Source organism: Lynx rufus, unplaced genomic scaffold (assembly GCF_022079265.1).
Source record: "Lynx rufus isolate CCGP_SWC_20201006 ecotype Redwood Valley unplaced genomic scaffold, mLynRuf1.p SCAF_7, whole genome shotgun sequence".
Lineage (NCBI taxonomy): Eukaryota > Metazoa > Chordata > Mammalia > Carnivora > Felidae > Lynx > Lynx rufus.
In genome coordinates this window covers 82,812,772-82,830,494 of record NW_025814889.1, presented here as the reverse complement: position 1 = coordinate 82,830,494, position 17,723 = coordinate 82,812,772, and the positions used below count along the sequence as shown (strand labels likewise).

At 44.7% G+C, this 17,723-nt stretch overlaps 2 protein-coding genes across 2 annotated transcripts in view; both read left to right on the top strand.

Moving 5' to 3' along the window:
• Positions 1-274: 274 nt before the first annotated feature.
• Positions 275-3,524, top strand: CNPY2 (canopy FGF signaling regulator 2). The gene is made up of 6 exons (XM_047064912.1): positions 275-738; positions 1,322-1,434; positions 1,587-1,702; positions 2,540-2,743; positions 2,899-2,995; positions 3,362-3,524. The coding sequence occupies exons 2-6, from the start codon at positions 1,347-1,349 to the stop codon at positions 3,403-3,405; spliced, it is 549 nt and encodes a 182-aa protein (XP_046920868.1). The 5' UTR covers positions 275-738; positions 1,322-1,346; the 3' UTR covers positions 3,406-3,524.
• Positions 3,525-8,863: 5,339 nt separating this feature from the next.
• Positions 8,864-17,723, top strand: part of CS (citrate synthase) — a 28,054-nt gene continuing 19,194 nt past the window's right edge. Inside the window, exon 1 of the mRNA XM_047064910.1 lies at positions 8,864-9,043. Within this exon, the coding sequence (XP_046920866.1) occupies positions 9,002-9,043 (42 nt within the window). The 5' untranslated portion in view covers positions 8,864-9,001. The remainder of the gene's footprint in view (positions 9,044-17,723) is intronic.

The following is a 17,723-nucleotide window of genomic DNA, read 5'->3' as shown; positions in this document are numbered from 1 at the left end:
ATAGTTATGTCTTTGCTGGACAGTTATTTTTAGCTCTTTGCTATGGCTGCCTACTACCTTAAGACCAGATTCTTTTAAGATGCACAGTATGGTTTCCTCGGAAAAGGAAAGTTGGGGAAACTGACAAACTGCAGGTCTTAGGTTATCTGAAGACTTGTAGCTACTAACAGGATCTGTGAAGTGCTGCGGTGCTTCCTGGGAGATGTAGTTTGCGGGGTATTGAAACCAGGGCTTCTCACAGGCTAGCAGGGTACCTTTATTTTGGAAGGTCCTAGCCCACCTAGACTGACACACCCACGTGCCTCTGACCGCGTCCTTATGCCAAACGGCTCTGTCCTTGCTTCAGGCCACTCCTATTCTTCGGCTGACCCCTGGTGGTCACGTGGAGCTGCTCGCCACGCAAGTCTGGGTCCTTCTGCGATCCACCGGGGTCCTCGCAGCCTGGAAGCCGCTCCGGAGCTGCCTGTTCGCGCGAGAGTTTGGAGGGGCGGGTTTGGGGTCGGTCTCCGGTGTAGGGCTCGCACGGCAGCGCTTCGGAACCGTGCGTAGACGGCCGCTTAGAGTGCGGGGAGCTGGGTCAGGCAGTCGCTGGGTCACCCTTGCCTGGAAAGTGGCGGAGCGCTCTGGAGAAGCCTGGACAGCCTCGCTCCCCCGCAGCCAGGTGCTACGGTCGGGAGTAAAGTGAGAGTCCGGCCGTCTTCGAGCGCCTGGGCCACGGCGGCGGCCCTGGGAGCAGAGGTGGGACGGATGCGAGTGGCACTGAGGGTCTGGAATGGACTGGAGCGAAGGCAATGGCGGCGTCCTCAGAAAGGGGGCTGGTCCGCACGGGAAAGCTATAGGCTGTAGGTGGGGATGCAGTAATCGAAGGTGGTGGGTCCAAATAGGCCCCAGGTATAGAGTGTTCTTCTGCCCACCACCTTTCTGCCTCCTGGCCTGAATCAGCTGCTTGCCTTGCCGGCAGCTTCTCTGTGCCTTCCGTCCTTACTTAATCGCCAACCTCCGTTCCGCAGCTGCCACATAGCCCTGTGAGCCCTAGGCAGCCAACGCTTAAGTACCAACATCTGGGGCCTCACCTGTAGACGTAGTGTCTGGGACTGAGCCCCAAGTCCCTCGCTCGCGCTCTCACTCACCGCGGGGGGGCGGGGGGGGGAAGGTTGGGGGCGGAATCCGGGTCCTCAAGCGCTGGAACAGAGGAGCTCCTTTGTGTCCTGGCCATTTCCTGAAAAGTAGAGCCAGAGTCACACTGAGGCCTTTGTAGGGTGGGGTGGGGGTAATGGAGCCGAATTCTCACACCTATGCTCTTATTCCACCCTTAACTCAGGTGGAGCAACCCCATTACTCTAAAGATGAAAGGCTGGGGTTGGCTGGCCCTGCTTCTGGGGGCCCTGCTGGGAACTGCCTGGGCTCGGAGGAGCCAGGATCTACATTGTGGAGGTAAGAGCACAAAGAGAAATGAGAGGAAGGAGGGTGGGGAAGACAGAGCCTTGGGAGAGCATGAGATACAGGGTCTGGGAGAAGAATGAATGGAAATCCCTGGGTTGATTTCCTTTCTCCCCTTCTTCCTCCTTCCTCTCCCCTCACACCAGCTTGCAGGGCTCTGGTGGATGAACTAGAGTGGGAAATCGCCCAGGTGGATCCCAAGAAGACCATTCAGATGGGCTCTTTCCGAATCAATCCAGATGGCAGCCAGTCAGTGGTGGAGGTAACTGTTACTGTTCCCCCAAATAAAGTAGCTCACTCTGAATTTGAATGAGAACTCAACTGATTAAGAAGGACCTTGGTTTAATAGATATTGACCCAGAAAGGTATCTAAAATATTGGGCTATCACATTTGTAAGAGGCTGGAGGCTTATACCCTATGCGCTTCCTGGCTCCAAACCTTAATATTATTTCTGCTGTAGTTATTAGTAGACAGGGAACCCTGATCAGCCCCCTCCTCCACATCCGTAATTCATGTCACTCATGTTTTCACTATGGCATAATTATATACGTACAAAAGAGAAAAAGAAGGCCATATCCCTGTATGTAGGAAATTTATACTTTAGTAGAAAACATAACATATACGCAAAGCTATATCTAGTGGAGAGTATACAAAGAAAAGTTAAGGTTATGATGTTTGTGAGATGCTTTATAATTATTATCCTCAAAGCCTACACTACCTCTCTTATGCTCCTATTGAGGACAGGTATTAATCTCATTTAATACAAATAAATAAAATCATTACCTTACACCCATAAGAATTAAGGGAGTTCAAAGGAAAGGAACACATAGTTAACTAGGATTTATCAAAGAGGTCTCTGTTTATCTATAATTTGGAGGTAATGACACCTGTTTTATTTCTTAGAAATGTGAAGTGAGGTAAAATAAGATCATATATTTGAAAGCACTTTGGAACCATACGAATAAACTGTACTGTTTTTAATTAGGGAGGGCTTTTTCGAATAAGTTAGTTGAACTAGATTTGGAAGGAAGAGTAAGTATATAAATTACTAATGTACAGAGGTAGAAGAATATGAACCAAGGCTGAGGACATTTCTAGGTGCCTTATGCTCGCTCAGAGGCCCACCTCACAGAGCTGCTAGAGGAAGTATGTGACCGAATGAAGGAGTATGGGGAACAAATTGACCCTTCCACCCACCGCAAGAACTACGTACGTGTAGTGGGCCGGAATGGAGAATCCAATGAACTGGACCTACAGGGCATCCGAATTGATTCAGACATCAGTGGCACTCTCAAGTTTGCGGTGAGCTTTGGGAATGGGTAGCTGGTTTTTGAAAATTAGGGGAGTTATGAGACAGCCCAAGTGGAAAGCTATGTTAATGTCCTTCTCCTCTCTGGAGGTGGAGGCAAAAGGCTTCTTGCTGCCCTCTCTCATTCATTTCTCCCTTGGGTTGACAGTGTGAGAGCATTGTGGAGGAATATGAGGATGAACTCATTGAATTCTTTTCCCGAGAGGCTGACAATGTTAAAGACAAACTTTGTAGTAAGCGAACAGGTAAACTACTCCCACTTTACTGCCTGTCCTCACAGCCCGTTAGAACCTGGCACATTCCTTAGCATGTTCCTCTACCTCCTATCCCCCATCCTCTGATAATAGCTCAAGAATTAACTTCCATTACCTATGACTTAGAGACTTGGGTTGTTCCTCTCTATTCTCTTCCTGTCAGCTTTCAGAATTTGTGGCTCCCTCACCTGAGATCCTAGTGAAAGGATAGTGGGAATGTTTTGTCATCTAAAAGGATATACTCTAAAAAATGGTGGTTGGTGTGTGTGCCATTTTGGTTTGGGGCATTTTCTTGATAGTGACATATATCAGTATGAGAGTGGCATTTTCCTTCAAACTTTTATGTGCTATTTGCAGATCTATGTGACCATGCCCTGCACATATCGCATGATGAGCTATGAACCACTGGAGCGGCCCAGACTGACAGGCTTGATGGATCACCCCCAGGAGGGGAAGAGGGTGGCAATGCCTTTTATATTATGTTTTTATTGAAATGAACTGAAAAATTGTGAAACCAAAAGTATGAACTGTGTTGTCTTTTCATATCCAGAATCAACCCTTACGTTAAGCTTGAAGATAGGGGATTCCAGACAGGAAAGAAAAGGGAAGGAAGTGCTTTGGAAATGGTATAGCATGAAGGTAGGAGGAGCCTGAGGCTTTCATTCTTTTGCCATCTGAGATTCCTGCTGGACTCAAAACTAGATAAGCATTTTTTCAGTGCCTACTCAATACCATGTGTTTAGAGTCTAATTGTGGAGAGAAGAGGAACCTCTGTGAATAAGCAAGGGAACATAGGTAAGTGTGTGGTAGTATGGGATTCTAAAAATGACTTGTATTTATACTGATGAAACATAAAGTTTAAGACAGCTTGGTCTTGAAGGAAATCATGGATATGCATTATTCTTCCCTCCCTGCCCTTCCAGATGGAGGGATCAGCAATAGCAGAGAGGAAGTGGAAATAGATGGGGTCAACTCATCTGAAAAGTAAGGGCTTTATAAGATAGGGAGAGATGAGGTAAGGGATGTTATTTAATGAAGGCCCTTGCTTGCTGGTCTAAGCTTTTAGATTTGAACCTGTAGCACTAAAGTATACCTTTTTCATCTCCATCTGTCAGTCTGGACTGTAAGTCTGTCCCCACTTTCTATGTGTAGAGATTCTGTACTGGGGCATGGGGACGGAAACCTAAAGGATACCTTCTTTGAGGAGCTTCTTAAACACCTTGATCCAGAGGTATGTCTATCTCAGGGTTTGGAATGGAACACTTCTATCCCAGGAATACCTCAGGGAAAGAATAACTGAATAAACATTTTGAAGACTTTTTAAATTAAGCATTTTAGAATCTAAAGGGAACTTGGAGGTCATATAGTTCATCTCTGCCCATTTTACAGATGAAGAAACTGAGGCCTAGAGATACCACAGGTCCTGAAGGTCTGTATTTAGTGGCAAAATTGGATCAAGAGGCTAATGTTCCGTACTGTTAATATGATCTAATATAACTGTAAAGTAGCTTCTGTTTTAAGTCTTTTTTTTCTCTTAATACCCTGTACACACAAAGCGAATGTGTTCAACAAGGCTTTCATGTCACAAATCCCTGAGAAATCTAACACATGAACTAGTTCAGAGCAAGTATCCTGATATTAGTTGACAACTCAGGTTCTAGTGTTAATTCCTTCTTCTCTCATCAGCCATAAGAAATGCGGTATCCTGTCAAGTCTGTTTTCCAGACCAGCTGTTACTATTTTTTCTTCTGTGATGCACATGAATAATGTTCACATTCTTCATACCCCTGTGAGTATACCCAGGATTCTGTCCATTGCCTGCTTCCTGTCTAAAAACTTAACTCTTCCATCAGAGAGCTTATCACAAGTGCGGAAGTACTCTATAGGGAACTCAAAATTGTTTTAATGTACAAAATAGCAAATAATTCACAAGCTTTAATAAAGTAATGTTGGTAATAAATTACTTGTGATACACCTCACTAGTCTGTCAAGGTACAGCTGTTAAGAACTCTCCAGCTCAACAGTCTTTGCCATTGCTACACAGGGGTGTGTCCTACATAGGGAAGAGTGGACATTATCCTCCTTGACTTGATCCTCAGAAGGTTAGGAGGATACTCTTTGCACATCTCTTTATTCATGTCATGAGTTACCACAAGGAATCCATGAATTTATCTGAATGTTTCTGGAGGCTCCCTACAACAAATGATTCTAGCCCAGTATTTTGGTAGATCAAATGCTAACCTTGCATATCTGGTTACACCTTAAGCTCTAGATGCCTTCTAAATGAGTTTATCAGTAAAATGTTAGAACTGAAAGAAACATTCTCGAATACAGTGTTCAATAATATCTGGATGTGAGTAGGAGATTTATCATGTGAAAACCCAGTCCTTTAAAAATAAATTTTAGAGGGGCTCTTGGGTGGCTCAGTCGGTTAAGCGTCCGACTTCGGCTCAGGTCACGATCTCACGGTCCGTGAGTTCGAGCCCCGCGTCGGGCTCTGTGCTGACAGCTCAGAGCCTGGAGCCTGCTTCGGATTCTATGTCTCCCTCTCTCTCTGACCCTCTCCCGTTCATGCTCTGTCTCTCTCTGTCTCAAAAATAAACATTAAAAAAAAATTAAAAAATAAATTTTAGAGAATTTTTATGCTGTTAAAAAGGATTCAGAGCAAGGACAAGAATCCTTTAAATACAGGACAGGGATGAATAGCAAGGGCAAAGGAACTAGTTTATGTTGAATACTCCTATAACAAGCACATACACCTTACTTAATCTCTACGATTCTAAGAAATAGATGTTGCTCCCATTTTTACAGATGAAGAAACTAAGTTCAAAGAGATTGTGTCTTAGGGAATCAAGACTTCAACCTTAGCAATTGTCTTATCCCTAGGCCAATGGGTCTTTCTATCTCATTCCTATAGTGGAGTCTCCATGTAGTTCCTAGTGGCTGTGTACACTAGTACTTTTGCTTGAAAACTACCATGCCCTCTGACTCTAATAATCAATAATGAAAAAGCACTGGGCGGGGGGGAGGGAGTGAAAAAGCATTATATCCTCCTTTCAGACTGATTATATTTTTCCAGACTGATTGTAATAAGAAACCCATTCTACCCCACCAGTCATTTTAGGTGTTAAGTGTTTGTCTCTCCTACTTTTATATATTCTGGGAGGGTCACCAATTTATCATGTATTTCAGGTATGGATGTACAAACATTTTATAGTTGAGTAAGATTATTCCTTATTTTAGAAAATACTTAAAATACAGAACACAGTGAGTTGATGTGCCCAGAAGACCATTAACAGTGATTCAGAAGTCCCCTTCCTGAGTTACAGCTGATAATTCATAGTCATCACCATATAAACAGTACAGCTTAGTAGTTAAGGTACAGCTTCTGGGCAATTACAAGCTATGGTCCTGAGCAGAATACTTTATCTAAACCTTGGTTTCCCCCTCTGTATACTAACTACTGTTAGAGATACTAACATTACCTACATCCTTTAGAGTTTTTGTGAGGATTAATTAAGATAGTGCATGTACCACATTTAGATAGTACCTGGAAATTATGAGTATTCAATAAATTTTAGTTACCCATTAAATACAGGAGTTTGATCTACTGATGCAGGCCTTTTCAGTTGAAGCCTAGGCTGCATTTTCCCACTTACCCTTAGCCACCAGGGGGCACCATCACCTCTGTCCATTTTAAAGAGGTCCTCCCAAGGTCAAGATGACCTCAATGCGCAGCCTTCTCTCCACTGCCCCACTAGTTCTCAGGCACTTAGTTGTATTTAGACCTAAAGCTCATTGGGCTGCTTTATTCATGCCAATCCTCCCTTAACTTTCTTCTCTCCTCCCCAGGTCCCATTCACATTTAGGAAGAGATTCTAAGCTAGCTTCTGGGAGATCACATTTAGTCCTGATCCCTGGGCTTTCTCACTGGCGTTATAGGACTGGATGTCAGGACTAAACAACTTCAAAACAAGTCCATAAAGTAGTCATAACACTAGGCTCCAGCACATGGTGTCAAGAGGCTTAGAGCTTTGCTGTTTCCCACCCTCCTGCCAGTGACTAGAGCTCCAAAATACGTTACCCTTATGGCCACTCAATAATTACTCTTTGGTAGCCTCACCCTGAAAATGCCTCTTGTATTTTGGGGTACTGGAGTTCAGACCTCTGGTTAGTCTCTGTGGATAATTAACCATAGAGCAGAAACCAGGCCAGACTATTCTAGGGTTAGGAGGAAATCCTCTGTGAGATGCTAAATTGGGAGCAAATATTGATCATTGGAGCTTTGAAGTCACCGAGAAGGTAGCTGAGGTCAGTGTTCCTTTGGGGCACTGCTTGGCTTCTCTTCATGTAGTTCTTTCCTAAGACCTACCAATCTGATTTCCGAATCAGAGGAGTGTTGGTTGGTAAGTTGTGAAGCTAGGTACAAGGAAAATTGGGAAGAGAAAATGGTGGTTTCTCCTTCTCTTTCCCCAAGTCCAAGCTATAAACTAGTTTCTTTATAAAGTAGGTCTATCTAAACCTGGTTTGATGGTACTGAGACTTCTGAACCTTGTTATTGCTATGTGAGGAGATAAAAGGACTATTCATTTGGAGCTTGGGGTTTGTAGATTAGGTGTCCTGGTCCTTGGGTCACTTTCCCTCTGCACCTAGGTCAATGACAGTGATGGGTTTAGGAGGTAGAAAGGTCCTGAGGTCTTGTCTACCTAGATGAGTTAGTGAAAAGCAATGTAGAAGATCAATTTAGTACTGAGGTTCATTTAATGGTCTCTGGGAAGCATGGAATAAGTGTATACAAGACAGCCATGTAGGAGAAGGGGTCCAGAGGCTCTATGGGAGTGATGGAGTGAAGGAAGCGATGTGACAAATAGGGAGGATGCTTAATGCCTAATTTTGGGTGAGGGGCTGGTCTGCAGCTTTTGATCTTATGGCTAGATGTGGGGTGGGCTGCCTGCCTGGGGTTATGTGACTGGAATGGCAGTGAGACTAATGCCCAGGGCCCAGAGGTTTTGGCCTGTGCTGGAAGCCTTCCTTTTTTTTTTTTTTTTTTTTTTTTAAAGATTTTATTTATGTTAGTAATGTCTATACCCAATGTGGGGCTCGAACCTATAACCCTGAGATCAAGAGTGGCATGCTTCACCAACTGAGCCTGGCACCCTTGGAAGCCTTCATATTATGGGAGCATCTGTAAGGTTTGGATTTCCTGGCACCAGACGCAGAACTGACAGCCCATAAATACACTGGATATATTCAGGCTCCTGCCTTTGCTTTCCCTCTCCATATATTGGGGTCTTTTACTATCTATAATACTATGGCCTCTGCTGACCTCAAATGGTCATCAAGCAGCTAACTCTGGCATCATAGCTTCTGTCCACATGACGGCACCTCTATGGCCATTAAGTCATTGACCAAAGACATTCTTTAAGAAAGTATGCCAGTGGGGTAGGAGGTGCCGGCAATGATCAGTAGCTGTGATAGTATATTAAAGGATTGGCTTCCGAGGACCTTCCAAGGTCGGAGTTCTTGGGACTTTTTCTCTCGTATTAACTTGAGAACTAACCCCAAATGTATTAAGGGCAAGAGGGAAGCCTAAGAAGGAAGTTAACTGAGTTATCAGGCACATACTTAGTCACCTACACGCCCCCCGCCCCCCCTCCCCCGCGCCCATCCTTAATTAGCCTAACCCAGGCGGTCCAATCCTGCCCGCAACAACCGCTGTCTATGGCTCAGGTCCCGCCCACACACACGCCGGACCAATGGCCGATCCGGAGGCGAGTCCCCTGAGAGGGGCGGGAGCGGGTTCGGGCAGTAGGCGGGGCCTCGCTGAGGACCCCGGGCTGGGCGCCGCCGCCGGTTTGTCTACCCTTTCCCTCAGCCACCTCCTTTCAACCTTGTCCACCCGTCGGCGCGGCCTTTGCTGCAGCGGCGGCGGCTCCCGTTCCTGCCGCAGCTCTGTCCCCTCCTTCCCTCCCCACCAGATCCCCGAGTTCGCCCGTCATGGCTTTACTCACTGCGGCCGCCCGGCTCTTCGGAGCCAAGGTGAGCAACTAAGGGAGGGAGCGCGCGGCCCAAGGGTGGGGCTCAGACGACTGCAGGCCCTTCAGCGCCAGGGTCTCCCTCCCCTACCCATACGCACCCCAGCGCTCCTTAAAGGGGCCCTGCGCCTGGCTGGCCGCCAGCCTTCTGTGGAGCACTCAGGGCCATGTGCTACGTTGGCCTTCTGCCCCTCCGGGTGAAGAGAGAGCTGCCCGCCCCCGGCATGCGGTCTTGGGCGGGTGGAGAGCCCGGCCTCTGCTGTCACCCTGCATGTCTAGCGTGGAAGAGCTCTGGGCAAAGGAGCTGCCAGTGGAGAACATAGGTGTTGTGTTCTATTGGAGTTAGGGAAAGGGCCTGTTTGGAGGAGGGGGTGAGGGGGCAGAAGTGGCAGAGATGAAGAGATGTGCCCACTGTCCCTGGACCAGAGCTGGAGCGGTGGCTGATTTCAGCTTCTGCTTTGTAGGGAAGGCCTTGTCAGTTCCCAAACTGCCTTTTTTTCTATTTCTCCAACCCAAATTTTGAAGCTTTTAATGACCAAGCTTTAGCAGTTCCTCTGGTGGAGTGGAACTCAGGTCCTTTTTGTCCTTGGGACTCTTGCACTTACTCTTCATATAGGAGGAGCTTGGATGGGGTGGAGCCCTTCTGTAAAACCTTCTGCATGATTATCATATATGATTGGAGAAAGAACCAGAAAGATTGTTCCTCCAAACTGCAGGCCAGTAAGTGAAGATAACTGGGCAGGAGATAGTACTGCTGAAGTCACATGACCAATCTTACTACTCTCTCACTCAGGTTTAGCCATTGCTCTTAAGTCTACTCTACCCAGGAGAGAGATTCCTCTCATTCTTTGAGGCCCTAATTTACTCGAATTTTGTTGCCTTTGTATTATATGAATATTATTGCTTGGTACTTTCAACTTCAAATTGCCAGTACTTTTGTCTCTGGGTAGCTTAGCCCTTTAAGTAGAGAAACTGCTGTGTTGAGGGGGGGTAGTCCCAGTCTTCTAATCCAAGTAGGGACAGTCCCACAAGTGACCTTGACTTCTGCAAAGAACTTATACTTTCTCTTCTGCAGATTAAACCTGCCAGCACCTGAAGGAAAGGAAAGTCTTAGAATGGTTTTGACTTGCTGTGTGTTATGTTGCATGGTTGACAGATAAGGTGAAGCCTGTAGAATTTACACTGGGGTTCTTCCAGGTACCCAGCAGCAAGGTGGAGGCTGATCATTTGGGAGATACTTGTCTTACTTGACTGTTGCTTCTTCTGCTGCCAGGGAACAGGGTAAGGAAGTCTCTTGGGAAATGAAGCAAGTTCTAGATAGTGTTTTGGCAGAATAGGGGACACGACACTATAATTAGCTCATTTCAGAGTTGCTAACCCAGACTGGTAAATCTAACCCTTAATCGAATTTGAAAAACCTTTAGAATTTACCTTTTGAATTTATTTTGTCCTTTAAGCCTCTAGGGAAGCTCAGAACGCTTTTGGGATGACAGTGCTATATAATTGTAGAATCATTATTGTTTTGTTTACTTTCCTGTTAGGGATGAACCTGAGGATCCCAGAAACCTGTAAATTGGAAGCCATTTGAAGGCTCTTGACTCTTAAAATTAGCAAAGCTCAAAAAACACAGGAGTGGAAATTTCCTGAGATCTAAGCAGAATGACCAGGATACCAAGAAGCCTTTCATTTTGTCAGCATTGCTAGCACCTGCCTGAGTTTTCCAGCTTAGCCTGCAAGTTAACTGGAACTCAGTTTTACTTTTGCTATTAAGGTAGGCTTTAAAGGGCAAAAATAAATACTTTCTGATTTGAGAAAACTGACCCCTACTACTTTGATTCTCAAGGTCAGATGTAGTTCCACTTTTCTGAGAAGAGGTGTTTTTTTTTGTTTTGTTTTGTTTTTTTGTTTTTTTTGTTTAGAGCACGTGCGCATTCAAGAGCATGCACAAGCTAGGGAAGGGCAGAGGGAGAGGGAGGGACAGAATCCCAAGCAGGGTCCAAGCCCAGCCTGGAGCCTAGTGCAGGGCCCAATCTCACAAATCTCGAGATTATGACCTGAGCTGAAATCAAGAGTCGAACTTTTATTTTATTATTTTTTTTAATGTTTATTTATTTTTGAGAGAGAGAGAGACAGAGTGTGAGCAGGACAGGGACAGAGAGAGGAGACACAGAATCCAAAGCAGGCTCAACTGCAGGGCTCGAACTCACAAACCACGAAATCATGACCTGAGCTGAAGTCGGCCGCTTAACCAACTGAGCCACCCAGGCGAGGCACCCCAAGAGTCGGACTTTTAACCTACTGAGCCACCCAGGTGCCCCTGAGAAGAGATTTTTTTAAATATGCTAGGTGACATAAATGCCAGTCATTGTATTGTTCTACCATACTCACTTTCAGGTAATTTAATGAACACCTGAGTTGGAGAGATAGACTAATTCAGAACCTTGAGATTCTTTGACTTATTTATCCAAATGAATTCATAGTAAGCAATGGCCTTAGTATTAGCTCTGGGTGCCTTCTCTTTGTGGTACTATCTTTTCAGAAGTGACCCAGGCCTGGATTTGGGCTGGAAATTAGAGTATGGCCACTAATTCATCTCTGGACTCTTTTAACACCAAGTAACCTAGGGTTACTTAACAAACCCTAGTTACTTTTTTTTTTTTTTAATGTTTATTCATTTTTGAGAATTAGCGAGTATGAGTGGAGGAGGGGCAGAAAGTGGGAGACAGGATCTGAAGCAGGCTTTCCACTGACAGCAGAGAGCTTGATGCAGGGCTCGAACTGACGAACCAAGAGATCATGACCTGAGCCGAAGTCAGACACTTAATCCACCGAGCAACCCAAGCACCCCAACAAACCCCAGTTACATCTTGTACCGTCGAGAATTGCTCCTCCAGGCTAGGGTGTTCGATAACTTTGAGAAAATCAAGCCAAAAGTGTTTTTATATGATTTCTAGACCTTTTCAAGACACTTAAATTGAAACCCATGATTCCTTTACAGTAGATCTATACTACTGAACATCTCCAGTATAAATCCTAGTCTGAAATTGGGTTCAACAAAACTAGATCAAGTTTTTTTCTGTGAAATGGTAGTTAGGCTTACAGCCCTGAACTTTAGTTTTTAAGAAACATTTTTTTAAGTTTATTTAAGTAATCTCTACACCCAACATGGGGCTTGAACCCACAACCCCAAGATCAAGAGTTGCATGCTCTTCCAACTGAGCCAACCAGATGCCCCTTACAGCCTAGAACTTTTTAAAAAAATTTATTTGTGTGTGTGTGTGTGTGTGTGTGTGTGTGTGTGTGTGAGAGAGAGAGAGAGAGAGAGAGAGAGAAAGAGCAGGGGAGTGTGTGTGTGTGTAAGAGAGAGAGAGAGAGAAAGAGAATGAGCAGAGGAGAGGGCCCCGAGGGAGAGAGGAAGAGACTCCCAAGCAGGCTCTGCACTGTCAGCATAGAGCCCAATGTGAGGCTCGATCTCATGAACCATGAGATCATGACCTGAGCCAAAACCAAGAGTTGGACGCTTAACTGATGGAGCCACCCAGGCACTCCTATAGCCTAGAACTTTTAAAGGCAAGTTCCCAAATCTCAGACTACCCAAAGTGTGATGGCAGTTCCTTGATGCTTACTAGATGGGCTAAAGATGAAAAATGGAGAGTAAAAAGCCTCATCGTGTGCTAATGGTGGGATGACTGCATTTGTTCTTCCTAGTGACCTTTAGATTGGTAATGGATGAGTGCATGGATATGGAGAAGCAGTGAGGTGAGCATTGCTGAAGTAAATCATTAGAAGAGAAGGCTGGCATTCCTAGTTCAGATGGGCAGAAGGTAGGAAGCCAGATGTGGTGGATCTCTAGAGCTACATAGTAATTATTTTTGACCTAGTTCAGTGCTTTATGTGATATAGTAGGATGTGAAATTTAAAACAGTAGTGAGGCAGCCTTAGCGATAGAGCTTTCTTAACATATGACTCTTTCAGTTTTTCCCTCAGTTGCCCAAATTCTTTAGGTCCCTGTGTGTTTTTTTTAAGGTTTATTTATTTAAGTGATTTCTGCACCCGATGTGGGGATGGATCAAAGTCATGACCCTGAGATCAGGAGTCACATGCTCCTCCAAATGAGTCAGCTAGGCACCCCTAGGTTCCTGTATTTCTTTTTACGTGTTACCATTTTAAAAGTTCTGTAAGTTCACAGTGGGCATTATCACCTGGGTTGCTTGTTCATATTGCACATTCATTAATCCTGTCTTCAGATTCTGATTCAGCAAAGGTAGGATGGGATCTGGAAACTTGTATTTTTTCAAGCACTTCTGTTGACTGACCTGGTGGGCCAGTAAAGCCACGTACAGGTCTCTTGTTTGCAACTTCATTGAATATATATATGAAACTTTGTGTATTTGGGCTTTTTTATTTTTTTTGGAATTAGTGATTATTTTGGAAATTAATTTCAAGGGCACCTGGGTGGCTCAGTCAGTTGAGTCTGACTTCAGCTCAGGTCATGATCTCAGGGTTCATGGGTTTGAGCCCCGCATCAGGCTCCCTGCTGTCAGCACTGAGCTCATTTCAGATCCTCTGTTCCCCTCTCTCTCTGCCCCTTCCCTGCTCATTCTCATTCCACCCCCCTCTTAAAAATAAATAAACATTTTGGGGTGCCTGGGTGGCTCAGTCGGTTAAGTGTCTGACTTGGGCTCAGGTCATGATCTCGCAGTCCGTGAGTTCGAGCCTTGTGTCAGGCTCTGTGCTGACAGCTCAGAGACTGGAGCCTGTTTCAGATTCTGTATTTCCCTCTCTCTCTGCCCCTCCCCGGTTCATGCTCTGTCTCTCTGTCTCAAAAATAAATAAACATTAAAAAAAAAATTAAATAAATAAACATTTTTTAAAAATATGACTTCAAAATTTTGACTTCAAAAATAACTATTCTAGGCAATAGTCCGTTTAGGCTACTTTCTCTAGATTTGTCTTTCTAGGCTTTTTTTTCAAATGCTTTCAGAAGTATCTTGTAAATTTCTGGACCAAAGTGTTAGGTGCTGAAACTACAAAAGAACTCCTAGTGGAAGTGAGAGCAGTTTCTAGTTCCCAAGAAAGTAGGAGGAGGGCAGATCCTATCTATATACTTTATTCACTGGCATATACTTAGTGTATTTAGAATAAGTAGGTGTTTAGAAAATATTTGTTAAAGAACAGTTAGGATTTCTACTGAAAGCAAAATTAGGGCTCTTGATTCTTTTCTGAGGTTGAATTCCTGTCCTTCGTGGTCTTCCTTGGAGTGAATCTTTAGGGAAGACTCTGTTAGAAAATGACAATTAGGTAGAATTATTAAGGAACTCCTGTGAGTATGGAGGTCAAAGTATGAAATCTGAATATTACTGTGCTCACACTATTAAGTGGCCTGACCAAGTAGTGCAGGCCGACTTCCAATATCACCATTGTGAAACACAGATGTTAAATGGCTTTAGTTCTCTGACCTGGTTCTGGGGAGAGAGGAGCCTTTGTCCTATGTGTGTTCTTTCTCCCTTAATGCAAGTTGTTCCTTCTGCATTGCAAGCCTTTGCAGCACAAGATTTTTCCTACCAGTTATTAGTGCATTATGTTTGCTTCATCAGCTAAGCCCGTTCTGCTGGCTTGGCAAGCTCTGATCTTTTTTTTTTTTTTTTTTTTTAATGTTTGTTTATTTCTGAGACAGAGAGAGACAGAGCATGAGTGGGGGAGGGGCAGAGAGAGAGGGAGACACAGAATCCCAAGCAGGCTCCAGGCTCCGAGCTGTCAGCACAGAGCCTGATGCAGGGCTCAAACTCACAAACTGTGAGATCATGACCTGAGCCGAAGTTGGTTGCTCAACTGACTGAGCCACCCAGGCACCCCAAGCTCTGATCTTTTTTCTGATGAAGGACAAGGGCTCCATTAAAATCAAGAGCATCTCTCTCAAGCTTGTAATGCTGGAGCTCTTGCATATGTTGTAAGACATGTTCTAAATGTGTCTAGGATGGAGGATCAAAGAAAATTTGGCTTTTCTCCTGTGGAATAAAGGTCCTAGGTGTGGACCAATGATGATAACAGGCTAAGAGGAGTGAGTAAGAGGGAAATAACCACTTTATTAAGTGCTTATTCAAATAGGATTCTGAGGGCACTGGCTGGCTTCAGTCAGTGGAGTGTGCAGCTCTATTTTTTAATAATACTTATTTATTTTTGTGAGAGAGAAGTGGGGGAGAGAGAGAATCCAAAGCAGACTTTGTGCTGTCAGCACAGAACCCCATGTGGGGTTCAATCTCATGAACCATGAGATCATGACCTGACCCAAAATCAAGAGTCAGTGACTTAACCAACTGAGCCACCCAGATGCCCCTGGAGCATGTGACTCTTGATCTTGAGGTTGTGAGTTCAAGCCCCACATTGGATGTAGAGATCGCTTGAAAATAAAATCTTACAAAAAACAAAAAATAGGATTCTGTTGTTCTGAGAATTTGAGGGAGGATACAGGAGTTTCTGATGATTTTTTGGCGATTTTGCGCATACCTTATTCCAGAAATACCCTAAGTATGGTGGGCAAGTCTTTGGCAGAATTTCCTGCATGTACTAGTAGTCCTTTTCCTCCCTTGGCCCTTTAAGCTAGAGGTTCTTTTAGTTATATTTTTCTGTTCTAGTACATTTGAGAGTCACAGCTCACTTCCATCAATAGTAGCAAACTCTCTAGAAGAGTTCTTGCAAGAGATGGCAGTGTTTTGAGGTTTGAAAAAAACCTCTTAGTGATTGTAATACCCCCACCCACCCCACCCTGTAGAGAAACATGGCTGTCAGACATCTAAGCCAGGCCCTTGTCTTTGGAAACAGCTCACTCTCTCTCTCCCCATGAAGGAGCTGACCTATTGAATGAGGTGACTCCCTGATTCACCTGACAGCTGTTCCAGTAGGGTGACTCTACACGTGGCATGCTACCAGAAGTCAAAAGCCTAGTTGCCACACCTCCGGAATTAGGGGAGGAGCTGGTAGGTGAAAGTTCAGGGATGACTCAGAGGTTTGTAACCTGTCCCATCAGTGAGTATAGCCTGCATGTACTATACAGAGCTATTGAGCTGGTCTCTTTGGCAGCTAGGTGGTAGATGAAATGAGGTGTGTAGCCTTGGGTGTGACAGTCCTCCAGCATCTCCTTTCTAGTCATTTTTTCAGCTGGGTAGTTAAATTTGTTTCAACTTCTTGAGACTCCTCCCCTCTTCATCAGTAGGTTTTTAAGGTTCTTAAAAAGGAAATTAGGGCTTTATTTCCTATTCTACAGGTAGAGGGAATTATCCATTCACCCCTTCCTCAGGCCTGACTGCCTCTTTCCTGGAATCCAACTCTGGGAGAGAGTAGTGACACTTGAGGTGTTAGGTAATAGGCCAACACATTTCTAAGAAACACATGTTTATTGAACTCACTTATGCAGAAAGCACTGTTCTGGATGCTTTCATGCGGATTATTTTGTACAGTCTACTCCTCTACCTTGAAATTGGCTCTATTATTGCCAATTTAGAGATATGAAAACTGTGACTTAGAAAAGTTAGGCCATATAGCCAAGGTAACACAGATGATAATAACAGAACCTGGATTTAAAACTTGATTGTAGGGGCGCCTGGGTGGCTCAGTCGGTTAAGCGTCCGACTTCAGCTCAGGTCACAATCTCGCAGTCCATGAGTTCGAGCCCCGCGTCGGGCTCTGGGCTGATGGCTCAGAGCCTGGAGCCTGCTTCGGATTCTGTGTCTCCCTCTCTCTCTGCCCCTCCCCCGTTCATGCTCTGTCTCTCTCTGTCTCAAAAATAAATAAATGTTAAAAAAAATTAAAAATAAAATAAAACTTGATTGTAATAACTGTACATCCCAGAGTCTACATTCTACCCTTTTGCTCCCTTGCTTAACACTTTAGGCCATGTTTATATCTCAGACTTTATTGTTCATATGAATCAGATTTGGATGCAGTAGGTCTGAAGTGAGGCCCAAGCGTCTGCGTTTCTCACAAGCTCTAAGTAATGCTAGTGCTGCTGGCTAGGCAGTCATGTTTTATTTAAAAAAAAATTTTAACGTTTATTTATTTATTTTTTTTTTTAAATTTTTTTTTTCAACGTTTATTTATTTTTGGGACAGAGAGAGACAGAGCATGAACGGGGGAGGGGCAGAGAGAGAGGGAGACACAGAATCGGAAACAGGCTCCAGGCTCCGAGCCATCAGCCCAGAGCCTGACGCGGGGCTCGAACTCACGGACCGCGAGATCGTGACCTGGCTGAAGTCGGATGCTTAACCGACTGCGCCACCCAGGCGCCCCTAACGTTTATTTATTTTGAGAGAGAGTGCACATGCGCGAGCAGGGGAAGGGCAGAGAGAGAGGGAGAGAGAGAGAATCCTGTGCTGACAGCTTGATGCCCAGTGCAGGGATTTGAACTCATGAACTGTGAGATCATGATTTGAGCTGAAACCAATTTTCGGATGCCTAACCTACTGAGCTATCCAGGTGCCCGTAGGCAGTCATATTTTAAATAGCAAGGCTTTTGAGTACCTTTATGTATGTCCTTCTTAGAGCCTTAACTCAGACTTTGAGCTAAGTAGCTTGAGTGTTATCCTAAATATGGAGAAGGAAAGGGAAACAATACGGCTGAGCCTTGAGCAACACAGTTTGAACTGTGCTCGTCCATTTATATGTGGATTTTTACAGTGCAGTACTGC

Coding starts and splice junctions, on each gene's coding strand:
- CNPY2 (XM_047064912.1), top strand. CDS start 1,347: ATGAAAGGCTGGGGTTGGCTGGCCCTGCTTCTGGGGGCCCTGCTGGGA. Junction 1,703..2,539: donor GCAGCCAGTCAGTGGTGGAG/GTAACTGTTACT, acceptor GGACATTTCTAG/GTGCCTTATGCTCGCTCAGA. Junction 2,996..3,361: donor ACTTTGTAGTAAGCGAACAG/GTAAACTACTCC, acceptor TGCTATTTGCAG/ATCTATGTGACCATGCCCTG.